Raw genomic sequence first — 27,071 nt, 5'->3', positions numbered from 1 at the left:
GTCTGTGTTAGCATCCATGGTCTCTTTGTGTCTATATAATGTCTGTCCAGGACCTTTTGCTTTTCAGAGTCTCTATTGAGAAGTCTGGTGTTATTCTGATGAGTCTGCCTTTGTATGTTACGTGGCCTTTTGCCTTTGCAGCTCTTAATATTCTTTCTTTATTCTGTATGTTTAGTGTTTTATTATGTGTTAAGGTGACTTTTGGGGAGTCCAGTCTATTTGGCCGTCTGTAAGCTTCTTATAGATCTTCACAGGCATTTCCTCCTTTACGTTGGGAAAATTTTCTTCTATGATTTTGTTGAATATATTTTCTGTGCCTTTGAGCTGGTGTTCTTTTCCTTCTTCTACCACTATTATTCTTAGGTTTGGTCTTTTTATGGTGTCCCAAATTTCTTGGACATTTGTGTTATGACTTTGTTGACTTCAGTGTTTTCTTTGACTGATGAATGTATTTCCTCTATTGTATCTTCAATGCCTTACATTCTCTCTCCCATCTCTTGCATTCTGTTGGTTATGTTTGCATCTTTAGTTCCTGTTTGTTTACCCAGATTTTCCATTTCCAGAATTCCCTCAGATTGTGTTTTGTTTATGCCTCTATTTCAATTTTCAACTTGAACTATTTGCTTCACCTGTTTATTTTTCCTGACTTTCTTTAAGGGATTTATTGATTTCTTCCAATTTTTTGTTTGTCTGGTCCTAATTTCATTAAGGAAATTCTTCATTTCCTATTTAAGGAACTTTATCATCTTCATAAAGTTACTTCTAAGGTTGTTTTCTTCTGCTTCTTCTGCATTGGGATGTTCTTGTCTTTATGTTGTTGAATCACTAGGGTCTGGCGGTGCTATATTGCTCTTTATTTTGTTAAGCATGTTCTTGCACTGTTGCACTGGCATCTACCCATCTCTTCCTCCACTTGGTCCAGGTGGTACCTGGGGCTTGGGGGTTGTTCTTCCTGCAATTGGTGTAGGTCATGCCTGTGCCTCCAGGGGCCACTCTTCATCCAATTGTTGCAGACAGTGTTTGTGTCTCCAGGAGCTGCTGATGCTGTGGGGGGCACAGTGGGACTTATATATTACAGGATCCAATGGGGGTAGTGGTATATTGTCCTGCCTGCAGGTTCCTTGCCTGCCGATGGGATTGTGATGGGAGGGGGCTAGTGCCTAGAGTAGGGGCTGTCCAGGTTGGAGACCAGCCACTCACCTCTTGGTGTTCTCAGTGCAGGCCTGTGTCTCTAGGAGTTGCTGATTTGTTGTCAATTAAAAAAAAAATCATTTACAATCCTTGAAATATCTAAACCTATAGAGGCAAATAAAGCATATTTAAAATGACTTATCCTGCTCAAAAATCCTCTTCCATTTTTTTTGTTTTTTGTTTGTTTGTTTGTTTGTTTTACATATGGTCCAGAATCTCCCTATAGTTCGTGGCTTACACCCTCTGGATACACATTCATTTTTAATGAAGCTTCTTAAGAGTGGATAAGCTTCTTAAGTTTGTGTACTTATAACCCAGTGTTAGATGATTAAGTTATCAAAATTGCTGTTCATAAGGCTGAGCCTTGGGAATACCCACTGTTCTCACCATCTGAACCTGCCTGTAGGATTCTTCTCCCCATTCTCAATGCTCATGGCCAGTGGCTTGTGTGATATGTGTAGTTCCACATGCACAATGCCATGTATACAAGGCTGCGTGCACCGTAGCAGCTCAGATCATTGTGTTTGGTGCGCACAAGCCCTTGCTTCTAACTCTTCAAGGAATGATGGAAGGTTCTGGCCTTGAGACAGCATGTGGAATTGTTGCCATTGATACTTTGTGGCCTGTACATGAGAGTCTGGAGAATGGTATCCAGCAGCTCACAGAATATGCCTGGAAGTTAGGAAGAACTGCCCAGTCCTGAGTGAAGCAGAATCCCAGTGTCCTGAGAGGTCAGGCATAACTGCACCATAAAGAGAACTTGGTGCCATCCTCCTCCATGACACAAGAAAACATTTAGCAGACTTAGAGAAAGACCTTTAATTATAGACTTTAGAAATATAGGATCCAAATGATTTCTAAAGCCTCAGAACAAATTGATGGGGATACTGATTATGCTAGTCTTTTGACATCATTTCTGGAAAATGAAATGCACATCATCACATATTCAAATGTTCTGCAACTGGGAAGAGCCATAGTTTTGTGTTTGGGGTTTTGGACATACCCTCAGTGATGGTCAGGCCCTTCATTGTCAGAAAGGACTAAAGAATATGTAGTTTGCTCTAAAGAAGGATGTTCCTCAAACTTCTGCTGCCACCAAACTGTCTTGCAGTTGAAACTTCTTTGTTGTAGTCACTTCAATGTCTTATCACTGATGCCAATGCTGTGAGTCCCTGTTTATTGTTAGTTATTGGTGACAACTCTTTCGTTGTTGCCTACACTATATTCAGGAAACCTCTTACTTTATATGACAGGCAGCATTTCTTCATGATTCTCTTGGGGAAGGTGATAGTGGTTTAAGCCTTCATTCTTCTAGAGGAGGGGGTAAAAAGACTCAGTGTATTGTGAAGTAGCTGAAAGAAACAACAGATAGCAAAAACATTCAGGGATGCTATGTATTTATGTAAAGAGCTGGCATCTTAGAGTGGTCTGCACAAGCCAAGGATTTTATAGTGTGGAATATTTCATGGGCCTTTCAAGGATGGAGGAAATTTGTTTTTAAACACTGACTACTTTAAAGACACCCTTGAGGAGCAGGCCCTTTGCAGTACATGTTTCACAGCCTCTGCAGAGCTGGACTTTTTCCCACAACATTCACCTTCCAAAAGCTATTTCAGAGTTGTGGAAGTGGAGTGCCAGATATTTCAGAGCTGTGAGTCTTGTGGGAATGGCCTGTCTTTGTGGTTAGATAAATAAGTTTAAGTCATTTTTGCCATGTTAGAGCTGTCTGCACAGAGTACACATTTGTAGTTTTGAAAGCCTGCAAAGGACAGTAGTATGAATCCTATCTGCAATCCTCTGGTCTCTTCAGTCCTTTGAAAACATTTCCAGGTGTCATGACGTTTCTAGGTGTAAAGTCCACTAGTTGGCTCCTTAGCAATGGGGCTTTTGTCTCTCCAGTCATAGCTAAAACCTTGCTGCGCATTGCTTTGCTGTGTGGTATTCTTAACAGCTGTAGACTTTTACTGACTGCAGATTCAGCATCATACCCTTACCATACAGAGGCTTGGCTCCAAGTGTGTTTGTTTCTAAGCTATGCCAGTTCCAGAGCTTGAACAATATAGAACCTTCTGGACCCACTTTCTGACTGGTCTGGGCCCCTTTGTTTTTGACTACTGTGTTAAAAAGGTCCAGATGCATCTGCCCTTCACCAATCAGCAGCAGAACAGGAATCCTGGACTGCTTTCCACTAACAGGACTGAATACCACTAATGGTATTCATCATTACCAACAGTTTGAAAATGGAAGTTGAAGATCTGGGGATGGGACACTTTTGTCTCATCCCCTGGATGTGTTTCTGGATCCACTCTTGTCCTCTCCAATCATTTGGATTGCAGTAGGAATTCTAAGTGCTCTCTCTCTCTCTCTGTCTCTCTCTCTCTCTGTCTCTCTCTCTCTCTGTCTCTCTCTCTCTCTGTCTCTCTCTCTCTCTGTCTCTCTCTCTCTCTCTCTCTCTCTCTCTCTCTCTCTCTCTCTCTCTCTCTCTCTCGTAGAACAGTGCCAAAGCCTTCCAAGATGCTCTGAAGGGGAAAATTTTATCCTCCTTAGAAAGCCAAGAGTTATTAATACAGTGCCCCAAAGAACTTCCCTAGCCTTTCATTTGCTCTATTTGGGCTGCTTTAACAAGCCTCCTGTGAGTAAGCCACTACTCCAGGACAACCTAGGTGAGTGAATCTGGCTGGTTTTTCCAGGGACTTGTTAAATCAGAGGCTGTCAACTGGAGCCACATCAGAAAGAAAAAGAGCTCTTTGGGAGGACTCTCACCCTGGCCTACCCTCTTGAAAGTCAGTGTTCAGCATCCCAGCAATATTCCAATCCAGCAGGCAATGGGTATTCCTTGGGAAATCAGACGGGTAATCTATCTTGCTCATTAGGAATCATGGGCTAGGTTTAAGTGTGAGAATTTGGGGGAGATACAGAGATTCACTTGACAGCACTTGCCAATGGAGTTATTACACAGTATTATTTTGTAAAACAAACTATAGAAATGATCCCTAGCTGGGAAACCAGCATGGGACTGATCCAGACCCCCTGAATGTGGGTGTCAGTGAGGAGACCTTGGAAATCTATGGGGCTCCTTGTAGTGGATCAGTACTTACCCTAGCATAGGAATGGACTTTAGGAGCCCATCCCACATGGAGGGATACTCCCTGAGCCTAGACACAAGGAGGTTGGCCTAGGCCCTATCCCAAAGAATATGACAGACTTTGAAGACCCCCATATGGAAGGCCTCACCATCCCTGGGGAGCAGAAAGGGTATGGGATAGGTAGGGTGTTAGTTGTGGGGGGGGGCAGGGGAGGGAAAGGAACCTGGGATTGACATGTAAAATAATTTTCTTTCTAATAAAAAAACAAATATCCTGAAAAAAATATTTTGTAAAACACTGGCAAGAAAATGAAATCAGAAATGTAAATATTGGGTGAGATAAAATTATAACCATTTGTAAGTGCTGTAATTGTTTACCTTAAAAAATAAAATGCACCTGGTCTCCAGAGCCAGTGCCAGGATAGGCTCCAAAGCTACACAGAGAAACCCTGTCTCAAAAAACCAAAAATAAAATAAAATAAAATAAAATGCAGTCTTTCTAGCACCTCTTTCTTTTTTAAAGATTTATTTTTTATTTGTGTGAATGTGTCTGTGCATGTCTATATATGTCAGAAGGTGCCCTCAGAGGCCAGAAGAGGCATCAGACCCCTGGAGCTGGAGTTATAGGCAATTGTGAGATGCTAGACATGGGTGCTGGGAACTGAACTCAGGTTCCCTGGAAGAGCAACAAACTCTTACCCAATTGTTCCATAATTGTTACCTTTTTAAAAAATATTTACATCCTGACTGCATTTTACCCTCCCTCGTCTCCTTCCAGTACCCCCCCACATCCTCTTTGCCTACCCTATCTACTCCTCCTCCATTTCCATTCAGAAATGGGCAGGTGTCCCATGGATATCAACAAAGCATGCATACCAAGTTGTAGTAAGACTATTTTGCCTTGTATTAAGCTTGAACAAGGTGACCCAGTATGAAGAATAGGGTCCCAAAAAACAGCAGAAGAGTCAGAGACAGCCCCAACTCCCACTATTAGGAGTCCCACAAGAGGACCAAGCTATACAACTATAACATATATGTAGAGGGCCTAGGTCTGCCTTTGCAGGCTCCTGGTTGTTGGTTTGGACTCTGTGAGCCCCTATGAGCCCAAGTTGATTCTGTGGGTTTTCTTGTGGTGTCCTTGACCCCTCTGGCTCCTACAATCCTCCTGCTCCTCTTCAGCAGGATTCCTCCAGTTCAGTCTAATGTTTGCCTGTAGGTCTCTGCATCTCTTTCCACCAGTTACTGGATGAAGCCTCTTTGATGACTACTGGCCTAGGTATCAATCCCAGCACATCTCATAGACTGGACAGACTGTAGGTCTAAGGTTGTGTGGCTGGGTTGTTGTCCAAATTCCTCCACTGGTAGTCTTGCCTGGTTACATGAGGTGGCCATTTCAGGCAAGTATCCTTTTTTACTACGAGTCTTAGCTGGGGTCATCCTTATAGATACCTGAGAGTTTCCCTAGCATCCTTATAGATACCTGAGAGTTTCCCACCTCATCCTCCAGTCCACCCACAAAATCTCTATTTCCCCTTTCCAGGGAAATCCAAATGTCCCTCTTGAGCCCTCCTTGTTACCTAGTCTCTTTGGGACTGTGGATTGTAGCATGATTATCCTCTACTTTACAGCTAATATCCACTTATAAGTGAGTACTTACCATGTTTATCCACCTCACTCAGGATGATTTTTTTCTAGTTCCATTCATTTGCCTTCTAATTCCATGATGTTATTGTTTTTAAATGCCGAGTAATACTACATTATGTAAATATACCACATTATCTTTATCCATTCTTCAGTTGAGGGACATTTAGATTGTTTCCAGATTCTGGCTATTATAAATAAAGCTGCTATGAACATAGTTGAGCAAGTGTCCTTGTGGTATTAGTGAGAATCCTTTGGGTATATGCCCAAGAGTGTTATAGCTGGTTCTTGAGGAATATTGATTCCCAATTTTCTGAGAAACAGCCATACTGATTTCCAAATTGGTTGTGTAAGTTTGCACTTCCACCAGCAATGGAGGAGTGTTCCCCTTGCTCCACATCCTCTCCAGCATAAGCTGTAATTTGTGTTTTTGATCTTAGCCATTCTGATAGGTGTAAGATGGAATCTCAAACACATTTTGATTTGGATTTCCCTGATGGCTTAAAGATGTTGAAAATTTCTTGAAATGTTTTCTCAGCCATTTGAGATTCTTCTATTGAGAATTCTGTTTAAATGTGTACCTCATTTTTAATTGGATCATTTAGTGTTTTGATGTCTAGTTTCTCAAGTTTTCTATATATTTTGGAAATCAGCCCCCTGTCAGATGTGGGGTTGATGAAAATCTTTTCCTATTCTGTAGGCTGCCCTTTTGTCCTACTGATGATGTTCTTTGCCTTACAGAAGCCTTTTGGTTTCATGAGGTCCCATTTATTAATTGCTGATCTTAGTGTTTTATTCGGGAAGTTGTCACCTGTGCCAGTATGTTCAAGGCTATTACCCACTTTGTATTCTGTCAGGTTCAGTGTCTCTGGATTTATGTTGAGGTCTTTGATCCACTTGGACTTGAGTTTTGTGCATGATGATAGATATGGATCTATTTGTATTCTTCTACATTTATATTCTTCTACCCAGGTATACCAGCACCATATATTGAAGATGCTTTCTTTTTCCACTGTATATTTCTGGCTTCCTTATAAAAAATAAGTATCCATCTGTATGTGGATTTATGTCTGATTCCATTCCATTGACCCTCCTATCTGTTGTTAGGCCAATACTATGCAGTTTTTATTACTATAGCTCTGTAATAGAGCTTGAAATCTGGGATGGTGATAGTTCCAGGATTGTTTTAGCTATCCTGAGTTTTTTTTTTTTTCATATGAAGGTGAGTATTGTTCTTTCAAGGTCAGTAAAGAATTGTGTTAGAATTTTGATGGGGATTGCATTGAATCTGTAGATTGCTTTTGGGAGGATGGCCATTTTTACTATGTTAATCCTACTGATACATGAGCATGGGATATCTTTTCCATCCTCTAATATCGTCTCCAATTTCTCTCTTCAAACACTTGAAGTTCTTGTCATTCAGGCCTTTCACTTGCTTGGCTAGAGTTACTTCAAGATATTTTTTATTATTTGTGGCTGATTTCTTTCTCAGTCCTTTTATCATTTGTATAAAGGAGGACTACTGATTTTTTTAGTTAATTTTGTATCCAGTCACTTCGCCAAAGGTGTTTATCAGCTATAGGAGTTCCCTGGTAGAAATTTTGGGGTCACTTTGTATGCTTTTATATCATCTACAAGTAATGATACATTGAGTCTTTCCTTTCCAGTTTGTATCCCCTTGATCTCCTTCAGTGGTCTTATTGCTCTAGCTAGAACTTCAAATACTATATTTAATAGATATGGAGAGAATGGACAGCCTTCTGTTGTTCTTGATTTTAGTGGAATTGCTTTGAGTTTCTCTCCATTTAATTTGATGTTGTCTGTCAGCTTTCTATATATTGCTTTTAGGTATATCCCTTGTATCCCAATCTCTCCAAGACTTTTATCATGAAGGGGTACTGGATTGTCTCAAAGGCTTTTTCAACATCTAATTGGTTTGTTTATATGGTGGATTACACTGACAGGTTTTTGTATGTTGAACCATCCCTACATCTCTTAGACGAATCCAGTTGATCATGGTGGATGATCTTTTGATGAGTTCTTGGATTGAGATTGCAATTGAGTATTTTTGTGTTTATGTTCATGTTCTCCTTTTCTGTTGAGTCTTTGGTTTGGGTATCAGGGTGACTATGGCTTCATAAAATGAATTTATCAATGTTCCTTTTGTTTCTATTTTGTGGAATAATTTGAGTATTAGTATTAGCTCTTTTTTTAGGATCTGGTAGTATTCTGTACCGAAACTATCTAGCCATGGGCCCTTTTTGTTTGGAAGACTTTTAATAATGACTGCTTCTATTTCCTTGGGGGATATAGGTCTATTTAAATTGCTTATCTGATCTTGATTTAACTTTGATAAGTGGTATCTACCAAGAAAATTATCCATTTCTTTTAGATTTTTCAATTTTGTGGAGTACAAGTTTTTGAAGTATGACCTAATAATTCTTTTAATTTCTTCAGTGCCTGTTGTTATGTCCCCCTTTTCATTTCTGATTTTGTTAATTTTGATATTCTATCTCTGCCTTTTAGTTAGTTTGGATAAGGGTTTGTCTATCTTTTTTATTTTCTCAAAGAACCAACTATTTGTTTCACAGTTTTGTTTCTATTTTATTGATTTTAGCACTGAGTTCAATTATTTCCTACCACTCACTCCTCTTTTACATGTCTGCTTCATTTTGTTCTAGAGCTTTCAGGGCATTATTAAGTTACTGGTATGAGAATTCTCTGATTTATTTATTCAGGCACTTAGTGCTATGAACTTTCCTTTAACATCGCTTTCATTGTGTCCCATAAGTTTGTGAATGTTGGGCATTCCTTCTCATTGAATTCTAGGAAATCTTTAGTTTCTTTATTTCTTCCTTGACCCAGTGGCCATTCAGTAAAGAGTTGTTCAGTTTCTATGAGTTTGTAGGCTTTCTGTTGTGAGATCTAACTTTAATTCATGCTGACCTGATAGGATACAGGGTGTTATTTTCAATTTTCTTGTATTTCTTGAGATTTTCTTTGTGACCAACTATGTGGTCAGTTTGGGAGAAAGTTCCATGAGGTGCTGAGAAGAAAGTATATTCTTTTGTGTTTGGGTGAAATGTTCTGTAGATATTTTAGGTCCATTTGATGCATAATATCTGTTAGTTGCATTATTTCTCTGTTTAGTTTCTGTTTGAATGAGCTGTCCATTGTTAAGAGTGGGATGTTGAAGTCCCCCACTATTAATGTGTAGGTATTGATATGTGATTTAAACTTTAGTGATGTTTCTTTTACAAATGTGGGTGCCCTTGCATTTGGGGCATAGATGTTTAGAATTGAGATATCATCCTGGTGGACTTTTCCTTTAAAGAGTATGAAATGTCCTTCTCCATTTCTTTTGATTAATTTTGTTTTGATGTCTATTTTCTTAGATATTAGTATAGCTACACCAGTTGGCTTGTTAGGGCCATTTGATTGAACAATCTCTTTCCAACCTTTTAATCTGAGGTAATGTCTATTTTGGATGTTGAGGTATGTTTCTTGTATGCAGCATGACAGACCCTGTTTTTTTGTATCCATTCTGTTAGCCTGTGTCTTTTTATTGGCGGATTGAATCTATTTATATTGAGAGATATTAATGAACACTGGTTATTTGTTACTATTATGTTGCTGTTGCTGCTGTTGTGGTGGTGGTGGTGGTGGTGGTGTGTGTGTGTGTCTCCCTTCTTTGGATTTTGCTGGTGGGAGATTATCTATTGCCTGTGTAGTTAACTTCCTTCGATTGGAGTTTTCCTTTTAGTTCCTTCTGCAGGGATGGATTTATGGATAGATATTGTTTAAATTGGACTTTGTCATGAAATATCTTGTTTTCTCCACCTATAGTGATTGAAAGTTTTTCTGGGTATATTAGTCTTGGCTGGCATTCATGGTCTCTTAGAGTCTGCAACATATCTGTCCAGGCCCTTTTGGCTTTTAGAGTCTCTGTTGAGATGTCATGTGTAATTCTTATAAGTCTGCCTTTATATGTGATTTGGCCCCTTTCCCTTGAAGCTTTTAATATTCTTTCTTTATTCTGTATACTTAGTGTTTTGATTATGTGATTTAGGCATTTCCTTTTCTGATCCAGTCTATTTGGTGTTAGCCTGATCTCTGGGGTTCAGGATGCTGGTCTTGCCTCTAGGAATCAGAATTCTGGCCTGGCCTCTGATGGGGTGGAAGGTAGGAGGCTTCCCCAAAGGTGTGGGATAGGATCAGGTGGCAAGGGAGAACTTAGGGTCATACTGGGTGGGGCAGGAGAGGGTTGGTTGGGATAGTGGCTTACCGAGTTTTCAGGAATCTGGCCTAGCTTCTGGTGGAAGGCTTCCACCAGAGATGTGGGCCAGGATATGGTGAAGAGGACAGGAGGAGCAGTTGGAGTTAGACTGGATGAGCAGGGGTGGGGTGGAGGGGCAGTATTACCTGGGGTTCAGGATGATGGTCTGACCTCTGGAGGTGAGAGGCTTCTGCCAGGGTGTCAGTCAGAATCAGGTAGCAAGGAGAGGAAGGACACTTATGGTAACTGTTACCTTTTTTAAATAAAGAAGAAAATAATTAAAAAACCTACCAAAATTAAGTCATCTGGTAGGCTGATGGGTACAAGATAAACAGGCTTTATAATTTCCTTTATGTGGTAGCAATCAATAACTACTATACATAGTATATATTATATATGCATGTATGTACATATGATCTTTTTAAATTTTTTATTTAAATTAGAAACAGGCTCCTTTTCCATATCAATCCCAGTCCCCTCTCCCTCCCCTCCTCCTCTGCCCCCCACCGGACCCCTATCCCAACCCCTTTCTGCTTCCCAGGGAGGGTGAGGTGTTCCATTGAAATCTTAAAAGTCTGTCATATCCTTTGGAGCAGGGCCTAGGCCCTCCCCCGTGTGTCTAGGCTGAGAGAGTATCCCTCTAAGTGGAGTGAGCTTCCCAAAGTCCATTTGTGTACTAGGGATAAATACTTATCTACTACCAAAGACCTCATAGATTGCCCAGACCTCCAAACTGACATCCTCATGGGGGGGGGTTCTGGAACAGTCCTATGCTGGTTTCCCATGAGCAACCCCTTGTTCAGGTCAGCTGTTTCTGTGGGTTTCTCCAGCCTGGTCTTGACCCCTTTGCTCATCACTTCTCCCTCTCTGCAATTGGATTCCAGAGTTCAACTCAGTGTTTAGCTGTGGGTGTCTGCTTCTGCTTCCATTAGCTACTGGATGTAGGCTCTAGGATGGCATATAAGGTAGTCATCAATCTCATTATCAGAGAAGGGCATTTAAGGTAGCCTCTCAACCACTGCTTAGATTGTTAGTTGGGGTCAAACTCATAGATCTCTGGACATTTCCCTAGTGCCAGAATTCTCATTAAACCTATAATGGCTCCCTCCATGATGGCATCTCTTTTCTTGCTCTCCTCAGTTCTTCCCCTGACTAAATCTCCTGCTCTCTCATGTCCTCCTCTCACCTCCTGTTCTCCCCCTCTCTTTCTTCTAGCTCCCTCTCCTGTCCCCCTCCCCATGCTCCCAATTAGCTCAGGAGATCTTGTCCCTTTCCCCTTCTCTGGGGTACCATGTATGTCTCTCTTAGGGTCCTCCTTGTTTCCTAGCTTCTCTGGCAGTGTGGATTGTAGGCTGGTAATCCTTTGTTTCTAGCACATGTGATCTTGTTTGTTACCACCACCAAACCTTTCAACAACTGTAAGCTGTTTAAGAGAATTTATTAAGAAATGCATGAGAGCTATCTGCATTCTGTTTAAGAGATCTCCTGAGTCTAATTACATGGCTCCAAATCTCATTTTCTGTATTTAATAGCTGTGACCTTAGGAAACCTTGACTTTTCTATGTATATATATACAGGAGACGATATATATATATATATATATATATATATATATATGTTTAAAGTAAGCCTAGTTTACTCAACACAATTTGATATCTACCAATGTATTCATTTTGTATTGCTGCTGTAACCAATTACAACAAAACTATAGGCTGAAGTCAACATTCATTTATTATCTTGCAGTTCTATATGTCAGGCAGTAGAGTATGACTGAGCTAACTGCTCTATCTAGAGGATCAAAGGTCAGATGAAAGTGTTGTTGAGGGTAAATTCCTGTCTGGAGACTCGGGATGCATCTCCTTCCTGTTGTTGATAGAATTCAATTCCTACTCATTGCAACTCAAGGACCCACTTGCTTGTTCCTGTCAACTGGAGGCACCTCCCAGATTTTCAAGGATTCTTGCATTCCTTGGCTCATGGATCCCTTCATTTCAAAGTCATCAATGGGAGACCATGTCCCTCACACATATTCTTCAGCCTTGTCGCTCTTACTCCACCCTGTTTTACTCTTGCTCTGCTGTCTGATCTTCAGGACTCACAACATTGCATTGTTCATGCAGATAATCATCCTATTTTAAGGTCATCTGACTTGTTAACTTAGTCAAATCTGCGAAATGCCTTGACACCAGTACTTATATTAGCTTTTTGATGCATGCAGCAAGCAGAGGATTCGATTCGAATCTTGAGGTAACACCTTTGGAAACCATTTCCTCCCCCCCCCCCCCCCCCCCCCCCCCCGCCTACCCCAGTCACACACAGATCATACAAAGCCACAGGATTAAAGACGAAATCCCTGAGAGCCACCAACTCAGACAGACTCAGGTTTTGAAGCCCTCGAATGTGACATCTAAATGCAATAGCATTCCTGTTCTTATTTCACATTCCTTTTGTACTTAAGGCTGCTGGAATTTGATGTGATATCCAAAGTTAACAAAGTAATAGATGAGAATGAGAGCAGCACCTCCCTTCCCACCCAAGGCAGCAACTTTTCCATTCTGTTCCCACTTCATTGACCATGAATTGCATCTTTTTGGAAAATAGATTCTTGTATAAATACACCCTGACCACTGTTTCCCCTCCCAGCTTCCCCCATCTACTCTCATCCCCAAGCCCTCCCCGCCAACACACACCAGTTTCCCAGTTTCCCTTCAGAAAAGAGCAGGCTGCCAAGAGACAACAACCAAATAAGACAAAACAAGATACGGTAAGACAAGGCAAAAGTCCTCACTTTGAAGCTGGACAAGGCAACCCCATAGGAGGAAAAGGGTCCCAAGTATTGGCAAGAATCAGAGATGTACCTGATTCCACTTTTAGGAGTCCCACAAAAACATCAAGCTAACAGCCATAACATATATGCAGGGGGCCTGGAGCAGACCCTTGCAGGTCCCATGATGCCACTCCAGTCTTTGTGAGCTCATATTGCCCTGATTAGTTGATTCAGTACGCTATGTTCTCCTGATGTCCTCCATCCCATCTGATTCCTACAGTCTTTCCAACCCATATTCCAGAGGATTCCCCTAGCTGTGAGGGGAGGAACCCCAAGAAGATGTCAAATTTAGACTTTCTCTTCACATAATGTTGAACTATGGGGTCTCTGCTTCTGCTGCGAGAGGAAGCCTCACTGATGATGACTGGATAAGGCACAGATCTATGAGTATAATATCATTAAGAATCATTTCATTGATATTTTTTGGCCAGTAGTATTTGATTTTACCATAGGTCTCTGGGTTTTCCAGTCTCTGGTTCCTGACCATCCAGACAGTGCAGGACATGGGCTCCCTCTCATAAGGTTAAACCAGACATTGCTTGGCCATTCCTGCAAGCTCTGTGACACCATTGCCCCCAGAATATCTTACAAGATATTCTGTAGGACAGTTTGTAGGTTGAGGGTTTTGTGGCTGGCTTGATGTCCAGGTTTCTCTTTTGGTAGCCTGTCAAGTACCTTCCCCTGTCAAAGACACTAGAAGGTAGGGGTGAAGGCTCAATGAAGGTACCAGCTCAACCTGTCTATGGTCAATGACCTGTGTTAATGCTGCCCTTGGCAATGGAGCCCTGTTGCCAGATTTTGGAGAGCAACCCTCTGTCCTAGCATCAGCCTGGTTTCTTTGGGAATCTCCATGGGACCCCTTTGGCCAATAACTCAACCAAATTCAACCCATTCCCATCACTGAAATCCTTACCTGGCTACAAAAGATGGCCAGTTCAGACTCCATATCCTCCATTATTAGGAGTCCTCATTAGGGTCACCCTCATAGATTCCAGGAAGTTTCCACTGCACTAGGTTTCTACCACACAGGCCCTCTAATTCCAGTTGTTTCTTCCTGCATTCTCTCTTTAAAAAGTAAAGCAAAACAAAACAAAAACAAAAACCTCGGGATGGTGCAACACTTCAGCACAAGTATTATTCTGTAGTTTTTGCATGTACACATAACATTTCTAAGTAAATTGGATTTTTCTAAAGACACACACAAATGTCCCAAGAGACTTGAATGGCAAGCTTGGTATAGTGGATGGAACAACTAGTGCTGAATTCCCAAGGCTTAGCAGAGTCCTCAGCTGTAAGATGGAGCCCACAATGACCACCTCCTAGGAAGTAGGAGTGACTGTGAGGATTTGAAAGTGCCACCAGACTCTGGGCCATGCCTTCTGCCTGCTGCAAGGTGCATATATCATTATAATAGTGTTGAGGTTATTTCTTCAGAAAGCCATTCCATGGATTCTCCCATCAGAATACTTTAGGAGGAGAAGACATCCCTCAAACCAGCTACCTAGTTCAGTCCCAGGCACCACCCGAGGCACCCTTAACTCATAAGAATCAAGTGAAATTGTTCTGAATTTCAATAGCCCAGCAAGATGCTAATACTCATCAAGATGTGGATGAAGACATTTTTCCAGCTTTTCCATCCTCCCCTGTACCCAGGCTCTTCTTGTGATAGTTCTTGAAGCCTCTGTCTCACTACCGAGACTAAAACCTAACACTTCCTTTTTCTCTAAAAGTATACTTTTTATAGAATTATGAATAAAATTAATGAAGAAACTCATTAATATAATAATAATATAATCATATAATCTTCCCCAAGGAGGAATATTTCTATCACATGTTCACAGCCAACATATATATATATATATATATATATATATATATATATAGAGAGAGAGAGAGAGAGAGAGAGAGAGAGAGATTTAGTTTCTGCATGTACACATGACATAAGTAAATTGGATTTTTCTAAAGACACACAACTAGAGAGACAACTAAAATTATATATATATTTTTGTTTTCAATGTCTTTCTGGTAACAACTCAGTAGTAGGAATTCTTCTGCCTCCACTTACCTCAGCTTCACCAACTCTTATTTTAACCATTTTCCCACTGGCTTCCTCACTTAATAATCCCTTGCATTCGCAGAGTGAATCAATCTTCCTGACTCCTATCCCCTAATATAATACATGAACTGATGAGGTGCCCCATGAACCAAAGCCTTTACTCTACCATGCTTCCTCATACATATGCCTTAAAAACAGAATCAGCCATTTCCTATTAGCTATGACTTATCCATTTCCTGACTTGTGCTCCAAACACTAAATGGTATTTTTCTCATAGTTCTGTGGCCCTATTCTTAAAGGAATTGCCTTTGTCATATTTGTTTTTGTTCCAAAGGTGTCCCTCAACCTAATGTAACTTGGTTGAAGAGAGGAGGATCTCTGAGTGACAATGTTTCCTTGCTTTTCAATGGATCCCTGTTGTTGCAGAATGCTTCCCTTGAAAATGAAGGAACCTACATTTGCACAGCCACCAGTGCTCTTGGGAAAGCAGTGTCAACCTCTGTGCTCCATTTGCTGGGTGAGTGTCCAATTCTAACTGTTCCTAATGTGTCCGCTAATGTGTAAAAAGTAGAGCCAGACTTGCTGGGTCTGGAGTCAAAATGTGAATGATACAGGTGTTTCATGGTTCTCACCCCTGCCATCACTGCCTACTTACAGTCACTTCTAACATGCTGTCATAAAAGTTTTCAGAAGGCTGTGATTGTGAAGCTACTTTTCTGCTCAAGCAACATGTACTTTCCTGCCCAGCATTGAGACTTCATGTCCTGCCTCTATATCTAATTAACTCTCAACCCTGATTTAGTCAAGATGATTTTTCTGGTCCTATGAAACACATTCTTACACACACACACACACACACACAGAGAGAGAGAGAGAGAGAGAGAGAGAGAGAGAGAGAGAGACTCGGACACACATGCAGAAAGGCATGCACACACAACCTATTTCCAGACCTGTGTGAGCCAAAGCATCTGTGGACACACAGCATTCTATCAGAAAAAGTTTCTCTTCATAGTTTTCTTCAAGAACACACAGGCTGGAATGAGAATTCGATGGTTTTTGATTGGTCAGATATGTTACACATTGTTTTCTCAGAACGAAGAGGACTGGGAATTAAGACTGTATTTCCTAAGGCTCAGAAAAAGCGTGTTCTCCAAGTATCCAACAACAGAGCCAACAGCAACAACTCAACAGGAGAGACCATGCCTCAAGGTCTGGAATTTTGACTGTTTACAGAGTTCTTTTCTGGGACATGCATTCTTTGCTGTGAGGCCTCTATAGTTTTTCTCTACACAGTGTACTCTTGCACATTTACTCAGGTTTTCTTTTCTTGCCCCTCAGTCTTTGGTAATTCAATCTAATCCTTTCAGTGGGACAGTTTTTGAAATGAGGCAGCTCACAGAGCTCATATCTCTAATACACATCATTATTTGTGACATTGTAGATAATGATTTTCTAGTTTCAAAACTACCATCACTTGAAGAAACACCAACATGAGGAAGTTCTCCATAGTTGTGGGATCAGTTCTTTCATTTTCTATTCACACACAAATTTCCCATCCATACCAATTTGTTATGCATCGGTACATGATCAAAAGAAGATATACCAAGTGTTCCAAGCATGGAACCCTCTTCTGAAGTCCAAGGGGAGTAAGGTAGAAGTAAGGAAACCAGAAAGGACAATCAGGAAAGCTGGCGATAATATCAGCTCCTTGTCACTCAAAATTAGGTTGTGATGGCCAAAGGACAAACCAAAACTACTGTCAGACCACATGTTTTATTGTGTGGAATCGTTAGAGCAATGATGTAATTTGGGAATTGAAAATCTGAGGAATTCCTCGCAGTTGTACAATGTACTGTGTAGAATATCATCCTGTATGCAGGGGGTCTGGAAGGTATAGTTTCTAAAACCCTTACTTCCTGACATTCAAGGGAGAGGTTAGGAGAGGTAAATGATGATAAGCTGTTCAACAACTCTGCACCACGTGTAACTGATGACAACTCTACTTAAGTTACTCCTTTAGATATAATGCTATCATTATCACACAGTCAATTATTCATTTGACATTCAGTGACAAGTGCTGAGTGCTTGCTTCTCCTAGAACTGCAGTCCTATAGTCTTAGTCATTGAAAAGCTTACAGTCTAAGAGGGAGACAGGCATGTAAACAGTTCTGTTGAGGCAGTGTAGTGAATGCCAGTAGAAAACCATGGCCAAAGCACAAGGGCATTGCTGAAGAAGAGGCCCAACCTCTTTCCAGAAATGTCAACTAGGTTTTTAAGTATGTCATGACATTTGTTCTGGGAAGAGAAAGAAAGGACCCACCAATAAGAGAAACTAGAATGTGAGAAGACATTTAGATGTTGCATTGCCAGAGGCACAAAGACCATAAGAACCCCTGCAACAAATAAAATAGCAGACATTCATAGGCCAATGCTATTGCAGAGCCAAGCATTTGCTATAGATGACATTTGGCTAATTGGAACTGTTTACATCATTTTAGCACCTTGTACCCAGACTCAGAAATTAGCTACACAGAAATGTATACAAATACTTAAAAGGGCACACTGCAAAGAATGCCAGCCCTTCAGTGATGAATTAGGCTACCATTTTATAGAGAATCATTTGTTTACCAATGTTACTTCAGTGACTTATAGATGACATACCCTGTCCTTTTGTTGACTGGAACAGCATGGATGGATTTGACCTTTCAGTAGGAGAGATAAACAAGAAATAAGTAAACAAATAAATAAATGTCTATTTCTCTGTAGTTAAGCACTAGGGTGAAGTGATCAGAGCAATGGGGTACATAATGTTTGGTAGTGGCTGTTTGGGGGGAGATAGTCAGGACAGGCCTCCTGGGGGAAGAGATATGGTAGCCTGGACCTAAAGGATGAGATGGAGCCCTTTGTGCAGCAGGGTGAGGAAGGGATATTCCCAGAGGGGGATCAGTTAGTGCAAACAACACATTGAAAGTAACCTGATGTGTTTCCAGGACAAAAAGAGCATGCATGCAATAAGGGTACAGAAGGAAAAGGGAGTTGCTAAGAACCAACCATCCAGGACTTTGAGGGTCAAGTTAAAATGTCAAGAGTTACCAAGGAGTTTTATATGGGAGTGTCAAGCTATGATCTACTTTTCAAATGCAACTGGAGAAATATTGGCAGAACCTATTTCCTCATTCTAATGATTTCCCAATTGAGTGATTTTGGCTTTTCTGTAGCAGAACATATTTCTGATGAAGAGCTGTATGAAAAACATAAGGAACTCCTTCAAGTTAACAGTGGCCACCACTCCCCAACTACAAAATAGTATACAAAAGCCTTTGATGGCCTCTTCATAAAAAGTAACATACAAGTGTGTCATGTAACACTGTCCCTGGGGATACCTGAACAAATGTATGCTCACTACAGATAGGGATCAGACAAGAGACCAAAGTAAGGACACCATCAAAGCACAACTTGGGAAAACAATGAGTTAACTTACAGGAATATGGGCAAGGACTACTTGCAGGAGCAGGAATGACTCAAAGGAAGCTACAACATTGAAAGTCCTCCACACCCTGCCAATATGGTCACTGTGACAACTGGAACTATGGAGCTCACTGTGGGACTTTCAGGCAGCCCAACAGGTCTGAGTGTCTCTTTAGGCAGCCTAACTGGTGAGTCTCCTCAGCAGTTCTTATTGCTTATATAGCTTTGGGGAAGAAGGAGTCTTGTGCATCTGGTTGGTTTCAGGGACTTAAGTCCCTTTAGAAGCTCCTGGGTCTCAGTGAGCCTTGGAGGAAATTGCTGCATAAGAAGGAGGCAATGGGGAAATGCAGATCAAAACCCGGAGATGTAAGTTCATGCCTACTAGAATAGCTGAAAACAAAACACAAATTAAATTCCAGCAAGCCATAGTTCAACTAAAGCTTTTATATGATGGTAAGCTGAGATCACACTGGAAGGCTATTTGGCACTTTGTAGTTAAACACACACCCATTCTCAACCCAGAAATTCTACTCATAGGTATTCATTCAGAATGAAAACATGCTCACAAAAAAAGGTTTGAGCTCTCATGATAGCTTTTGAAAGCAGAATGAAGACTACAGTGTATTCAGAAATGGTGAATTATTTGGCAGTAAATGAAGATGTACTATTGATACTCCCAATGATATGAGTGAATCCCCAAACATAGTATACCAAACAAAGGAAGCTAAATACATAAGCCCATGAAGAAGAACAGCCAAGATATAATGGTAGTTAAAAAACAAAACAAAACAAAAAAACATGTAGTCACCTGGGAGGGGAAAGGGGCTAATTGGAAAGTGGCAAAATGAAAGCTTTAGGGGTGTTAAAAAATATTCTTAGCCTTGCTGTGGATCACAGATAAAAGAGTTCAGACAATTGTGGAGCTCATAAAATTGAGATCTGAGTACTTTCTTGTACATAAATTATACTTTAATAAATGACCAATCATTTTAAAGAAGGCACATGTGTCCTGCCTTGCACTGAGACCTGGATTTAGACATGTGTGGGTTCCAATATCCCCGATACATAACAGACATTGGGGAACTTACTGAGCCTCATTTAATCTCTCTATCTCTGAAAATAAAGATAAAATTAGCAGCTTCATAACAGTCAATGGAAGATTAATTTTAAAAGTATCTAATCCACTACCTGTTCACCCTGGAGAATCTCAGTAAATGACTACCTTGAAAAAAAAAACCCGTTCTTAAATAAACTATGATTCTGAAAGTCCAACTGGAGGTATAATTTATGGTTCTGCTCTGCAAATGATGCCATGTGCAATTTAAGGTAAAAACTTAAAACTCAGAATGGAAAACAATAAGTTAAAGAAACCATTCCATTCTGGGAGAGATCATGTAGACACAGCTGGTAGCTATCAATTATTCATGATTATTGCAGGGAAATCTGGCATTTTCTGTGGCTATCCACAAACCTGTCATCATCATGTCCTACCTCATCTTTTACCGAGTGTCACCAGGGAAGGGTAACATGAAAGCTGTGATTACTGAGGGGTGCTTGGCTTCTATTTGTCTAAAGGAAACCCCATTCTTTCCTTTCCAGATGTCTCCAGAACAAATTATTTATGCAGTTTTAGGGCTAATGTGATATTTGGGTTAAGAATTAACGGAAAAGTAAGGGTGGGACTCAAATGCATCTCACCTTACTGCTTAATCCCCGGTCCCCATTCCTCCTGCTAAATCATCGTCTGCTTCTCTGCCTGATCTGTTTTTGGAAAATGGATGGCAGTGGGGCATCCCCTGGAGAGGCCTTCCTCCCTGTCCTGTTGGCTCTGCTTAGAGAATCCTTAGGAAGCACTGGCTGCCCAATGCTCCCTCCATTTCTCTTGGAAGACCTAGCCAACCTACCGTGGCCATTTCCTAGGCTGTGCTCCAAAGAGCCCATTCTGGCCATTTTCCGTCTTCAGGGACAATAGTCTCTCAAGAGAAAATAAGCCTCACACTGGGCAATGGCTTTTTTCTGTGTGTGCCATTTAAAAAGCAGGTATGTAGCTAACCCAGAACAACTGATGGTGGTCGTTGGCCCTCTTGCCGCCAGAACATCATCCTTTCTTATTTGCGATTATTGGTGATATTTCATTTCCTTTCTGCAGAGCCTTTTTGGGAACCTGGTAACTGGACACATTGTTCTGCTACCTGTGGCCCCTTGGGAGTCCGCCTTCAGAGGTCCCGGTGTGTGTTGGCCAGTGGGCAGGAAGTGAGTGAAGCCATTTGTGGGCCTCACAGGAAGCTGCTAACTGGGTTTCAATCTTGTAATACCCGGGATTGCCCAGCAAGGTATGTATGTCTAGTCACTTTCTTTTGCTGACTTTGAAAGATATATTAGAGACTGGAGAAATAGCTCAGAGGCTAAGGAGCACTAGCTGCTCTTCCAGTGGACCCGGGTTCAATTCCTAGAACCCACATGGCAGCTCACAACCATCTGTAAGTCCACTTCCAGGGAATCTGACACCCTCTTCTGGCCTCTGCAAACACTAAGCACACACATGGTGAAGAGACATACATACACATAAAACACCCATACACATAAAATAATATTAAAAGTTATTTTTTACAGGCACAGTAATTTAGATTGGGTAATAGCTCAGTAGCTATACTCAGAGAAAGTGTTAATATGAAATAAATGATTGCCACATAGTCTAGCAGAAAATTCAGCAAATGACACAAAAATAAATAATAAAAAATTAACAAATAAAGAGGTGCTTTTGTATTTTTGAGCTCAGATCTGTAAGGCAGGCATGATTTTTCAAGATGGATAGTAGGGGCTGGAGAGATGGCTCAGTAGTTAAGAGGCATAGGTTCTTGTAGAGAACCACAGTGCCCAGCACCCGTGTCCATGGGCTCACTACTGCCTATAACTCCTGCTCCAGAAGATCCAATGATCTAATGCCCTCTGCCTCAGTGGGCACTCATAGCACTCTCTCTCTCCTCTCTCTCTCTCTCTCTCTCTCTCTCTCTCTCTCTCTCTCTCATAAAAATGATAGAGATTGTCTTAAATAGGAGAACATTGTTGTTCTATAGTTCCATTTCCTATACAAATGTCCACACCCACACTGCAGGTGGTTGCCCATGCCTCAGAAGACTGTGAGAAGCAGAGTCACTATGTCAGATACAACAGCTGCTTTGAAGCATGTCCTTGGAAGGACTGACAATGTTGAAGGCATTCTACCTGCCATATCTTTTAGTAACTACTATCATTTCTAAATGGAACATGTCATATAAGAATCACCCTTGAGAAAACATAAATATCATGATACAAATCCACAGGGAAATGTGTACATTGACAATTGGTGTAGAGTGACAACTCTCTATTAAACCTCGTAGGTGGCACATTTATCACTACATTGGTTCTTTCAACCTAGTGACACTGCTGTTCCTGAGGGGAGGGGAGGAGGAAGACTGGAAGTCACCTGTGCTGCAACCTTGTCCTGAAGAGACATGAGACTCCCCTGACACCACCATAGTGTTAAGATCAACAAATGAGCCTTTTCATGACAGCCCTTGCTAAGGTCCTGTAGCTTTTGTTCCTAGGTGGTTTACAAGTGTGTGGTCAGAGTGTTCTGTGTCTTGTGGTGAAGGATTTCACAGTCGGCAAGTGACATGCAAACAGACAAAAGCCAATGGGACTGTACAGGTGGTGTCCCCAAGGGCATGTGCTCCTAGAGACAGGCCTCTGGGGAGAAAATCGTGTTCAGTCCGTCCATGTGTTCAACAGGCCATCGACCAAGGAAACCAGGTAACCTTAGGTATTGGCAGTATTATCTGTAATCACATCTTTGTTACTAATGAACTTTCAAATTGTTTTAGAATATCTAACTTGAAGGATTTATTCAACATTGAAATGATATCATATGTTTGTGACCATATGAAGTAATCCAGGCACAGAAAACGAAGACTATGATTCCTCTTGTTCATGAGTCTAATCAAGTTCATAAAAGCAGGGAATAGAACAGTAGTTTTAAAGAGCTGAGTGGCAGGGGAACAAGGGTGTGACCTTAAAGAGTACAAAGTTGTGCAAGATAAATGTGTTCTGTTGAGCCATTATCAAAACAAAATATATAGGTTAAAATGTTGTCATGGATACTTTAAAATTATTAGTGGGCCATGTATTTTCCCTTTTATTGAAAATATACTTTTCCTCATATAATATATTCAGATTATGGTTTCCCCTCTCCTACTCTTTCCAGTTTCTTCCCACCCCCTTCCTATCTCTCATTTAAAAAAAGTAATAGGTTTCTAGGGGCTAATAATACAATAAATAAAATATAATAAGATAAAACAAAAACTAACACATCAGAATAGGACAAAACAAACAAAAGGAAAAGAGCCCAAGAAAAGGCACAAGAAACAGATATAGACATAGAGACCAACTTGTTTGCACATTTAGGAATCCCATAAAAATACATCTGGAAGCCATAATATATATGCAAAGGACCTGTGGTGTAATAAGAAATATAACTAATTAATTAAAACAGAGAAATAAAATTGTAACAAGCAAACAAACCTGACATGACGTTAAGAGACATGGAACCTTCACAGATGCCATTGAGTTCATTTTCTGTTGGTCATACTACTGGGTGGGTGTACAGTCTACCCTTAAGAGTGCGAACCCTGGGGAAAACTAAATTTTCATTTGAAAGTGGTGGTCAATTGGAGATAGCTTCTGGGTTAGAGATGAGGCATGTGTCTACTTCTTTCAGCTCTAAGATCCTATCTGCATCAGGTTGATGTGGGGCTTCCATTCATGCTGCCTCAATCTCTGTTAGTTCATAAGGGGGCCTGTCCTCTTGTGTTTACAGGGTTTTGTTTCCTTGGTGTTCTCCATCCCCTCTGGTTCTTACACTTTTTCTACATCCTCTTCCTCAGGGTTCTCTGAGGCCTGAGGGGAAGGATTTGATGGAAACTTCCTGTTTAGGGCTATGTTCTAAGGTCTCTCTCTCTCTGCATAATATCTGACTGTGGGTCTCTGTATTTGTTCCCATCTGCTCTGCTACAGGCAGAAGCTTCTCTGATGAGTGCTGACTAGAGCACTGATTTTGAGCGTAGCAGACTGTCAGAATGGCAAATTTCAAGCTAGCCTGGGATACAAAGCCAGTCCAGGTTACCTATAAATAACCTGTCTTTAAAAAGCCAACAAAATTATAAAGAAAAATACCTAAGAAATTTGTTTGCAATGTATAGAAAATTTTAAAGAAAAATATAGTACATTGGGGCTGGAGAGATGGCTCAGAGGTTAAGAGCACTGGCTTCTCTTCCATAGGACATAGGTTTGCTTCCCAAAACATACATGATGGCTCACAACCATTGCTAACTCCAGTTCTGAGTGATACAGTGTCCTCTTCTGGCCTCCATGAGCATGAGGCACACAAGTGGTGTGCACACATGCAAGCAGGCAAAACCACTCATATATAAAATAAATGTTAAAAGATAGTATACTATTAAAATCAATAAATTAAAAGTTGGACAAATAGAGGACCTTTTATTTTGTTAAATGGAAATATCAGCACTATAAGGACCTAGAAATTAGATTTAAACCACAGCTCAATGCCACATTGCAGGCATTTTTTGCATTGTTTAAAAACAGTTTGACCAGAGAATGCAGAACTGGAGCCTACAGGACTGTAGACAGGGTGTAAAATGGTACAGCCTCATCACAAAACAATCTGCAGGTTCCTAAGGGGTTAACATGAACTTGAGGATGACCCAGAAGTTCCATTGCTAGGTGTGTATCCTAGAGCAGTGAAAACACCATACAAACACTTACAGATAGAGGTGATAACCTAATTACTCACAATAACCAAGCAGCAGAAACAACACAAATAACAGTAACACAACTGCCAAAATGATGAGGCAAGTGCCAACGTATCTGAGCTTGTGGCGTGTTAGTACAACTAATATCGTTAAAAGGAATGTGGGACTGGCACATTCTATACCATGGCCAGACCTGGAGCATCTCAAGACAAATAAAAGAAGTCAAACACAGGACTACACTGCTGTGTGTATAGTAGGTAAATCTGTCAGACAAGAAGCAGCTTTGTGGCTGCCTAGGCCTGCTAGGTGAGGAAGGACTGCTGAGGGCTCTGGGTTTCTGTGAGGGATGATGATAATGTTCCAAACTTGACTGTGGTGTGGCAAGTCTGAAAGCCATTACAATGAGTGTTTTAAATGATTGATAATTATATGGCAGGTGAATTAAAGCCCAATAAAATATAGCTATAACATAAAAAGATTGTATGAGAAAAATCAGTTAGGTAAGGTAAGAAAAATCAAAGACTACACTTAGAACATACACCGCAAAATTCTGACCTCACCAGAGAGCTCATTATAACAGTAATAAAAATGTAACAGACTTTTACATGCATACTATGATGAGGGAAACTTGATGGGTGTTACAGCTGTGCAAAAATTCAAGGGCTGCAAATCAAGCTGGAGTTGTTTCTCCAGTAGCTGAACTTGCCTTAGCACAGGTGCCTCCATCTTTGCTCAGAGCAAACAAAAAAACAAGGTGCATGTGCACGCACGCGCGCACACACACACACACACACACACACACCACAAAACAAAAAACTTTGGCTTCACTAATTGTTTTAAATATTGCTGTTTCCATACTTAAGCTTTAGCCCAACCTTTCCCTTTCCCCCAGGTGGTCTGAGTTTCAGGGAATAAAGAACGGGGGTGGGGGCATAGGTCTGTCTGCAGAGCTAATTATACCCCTCGCCATAGGGACAGATGGCCCCCTGTAACTTGTCCTTGGCCAATCCACTTCAGTAGGGATCTCAGCACACACAGTGTGCCTGGGTGTTCAGGGTGCTTCAACACTGCACTATGCTTCTGTTCTAGTGTCCTGGACGCTGCATGGGCTATGCCAAGAGAACACAGCAGCGCCACACACCCTGTGCCCACAACAGCTCCATCTCTGACTGTGAGGACAAAAAGAGGTACTGACCCCAGCCCAGTGCGGCACACACCTCCCCTTGCACCTTCAGGGACCAGAACTGCGTGAAATGGAATTATTCCTAGTTTCTGTCACTTCTCATAATTGAAAATTTCTAGCCAGTTATGATGTATTTAATGCCATCCTTGATAGTATGCATTATACTGAAATATGGTCGATAAACACTATTCCTACTGACAGTTATTTGGATGTTAAACAGAAAGAGAAAATACTCTAAAGGGGAAAAGGGGGCCCCCAAATAGATTTGTAAACATATGTATGTACATATGTGTATGTGCATATGTGTTTGCATACATACACATATATGTGTGTGTGTGTGTTATATACATGACGTGTCATGTATATGTTTTAAATATATTTTTTTCTCAAGCCTGATATTTTAGTTGGCTTTACAGGCTAAATTTTCCTATTTTCAGTGAATGATTCATTCCTATTTAGAAGCTGTGCTGATTTGGATATTAGCATAATGATTTAGTTTTCAAGGGGGCTGTTTTTCTCTTGCATGGATGTCTGCATGGACAGGTGGTAGAGTAGAACTTGACTCATGAGAGCACCTGGATGGCCAGCCTCCATCTGTTGGCTCTACTATCCTAGAAGATAATCTCCCAGCCATCCCAAGTGTGAGGGAACCTGCAAGTTATGCAACACCAGGGAATTTTCATTCCATTGTTCTTTTATGCGTGACCTTGGACTACGTAACTGTCTATATTGCAAATGCAATGTTATCATGCATGTGATCCTGAAGTTAAAATGTTACAATTAGTGAGCAGAGTGTCAGCACCAAAGCAGTCCTGCTCATAGAGAACACCCCATATCTAATACTTTCTTACTGCTCCACATCTTGAATTCTGCTGAAGAGGTGGAATGACCTTGACTATTGGCTTGGTTGCTGTTCTGAGCCTTCAGTATGGTTTGGCAATGTAGAGTCAGCAGTATTTCCTATTCTCACAAGGTGATTTCAAGCCAGAATCATTCTCCTCAAATGGAAAATATTTGTAGCAGCTGCCCTCATTCTCAACAGACAACTTAGTTTCCTACTTTACTGAGAAGATAGAGACCACACACAGATGTGCACCATCCCAGATGTTTCTCTTTGCTGTCATAAGGACATATTTACAACCCAAAAGCATATATGGATGGAGCCTTTTATTTTAACATACTACACATTTTTCTGAAACTTAGTTTTATATTTAAGAATACATTATAAACATATTCTATCTTGGCACACATTGGCTTTATTTATGATATTTAATATTCCATTATGTCTATAATAGTATATTGTTTTAATTTTTTGCCCTTATAAACAGATGCTGTAACAAACATCTTACAACGTATGTCTTTACACTCAGTTACATTTTTATGGGGTAGATATTTAGAAATCAAAGTGAATTTGTAAACATGCTCCCTTGGATATTTCCAAATTACCATCAAACTATCTAAACAATATGAGAGTTATCTCCATTTCATTAACATTAGATAGGTGTTTAATCTTTCAATTTTTAATTAATATGATAGA

At 40.7% G+C, this 27,071-nt stretch overlaps 1 protein-coding gene across 1 annotated transcript in view; it reads left to right on the top strand.

Moving 5' to 3' along the window:
* Positions 1 to 27,071, top strand: part of LOC100756612 (ADAMTS-like protein 3) — a 297,381-nt gene that overhangs the window by 264,098 nt on the left and 6,212 nt on the right. The window contains exons 24-28 of the mRNA XM_035441640.1: positions 15,411 to 15,593; positions 16,169 to 16,285; positions 20,694 to 20,877; positions 22,132 to 22,336; positions 25,441 to 25,538. Coding sequence (XP_035297531.1) covers positions 15,411 to 15,593; positions 16,169 to 16,285; positions 20,694 to 20,877; positions 22,132 to 22,336; positions 25,441 to 25,538 — 787 coding nt within the window. The remainder of the gene's footprint in view (positions 1 to 15,410; positions 15,594 to 16,168; positions 16,286 to 20,693; positions 20,878 to 22,131; positions 22,337 to 25,440; positions 25,539 to 27,071) is intronic.

Source organism: Cricetulus griseus, chromosome 3 (assembly GCF_003668045.3).
Source record: "Cricetulus griseus strain 17A/GY chromosome 3, alternate assembly CriGri-PICRH-1.0, whole genome shotgun sequence".
Classification (NCBI taxonomy): domain Eukaryota; kingdom Metazoa; phylum Chordata; class Mammalia; order Rodentia; family Cricetidae; genus Cricetulus; species Cricetulus griseus.
Note: the sequence above shows the minus strand (reverse complement) of the source record. Positions and strands in the feature narration are given on the sequence as shown.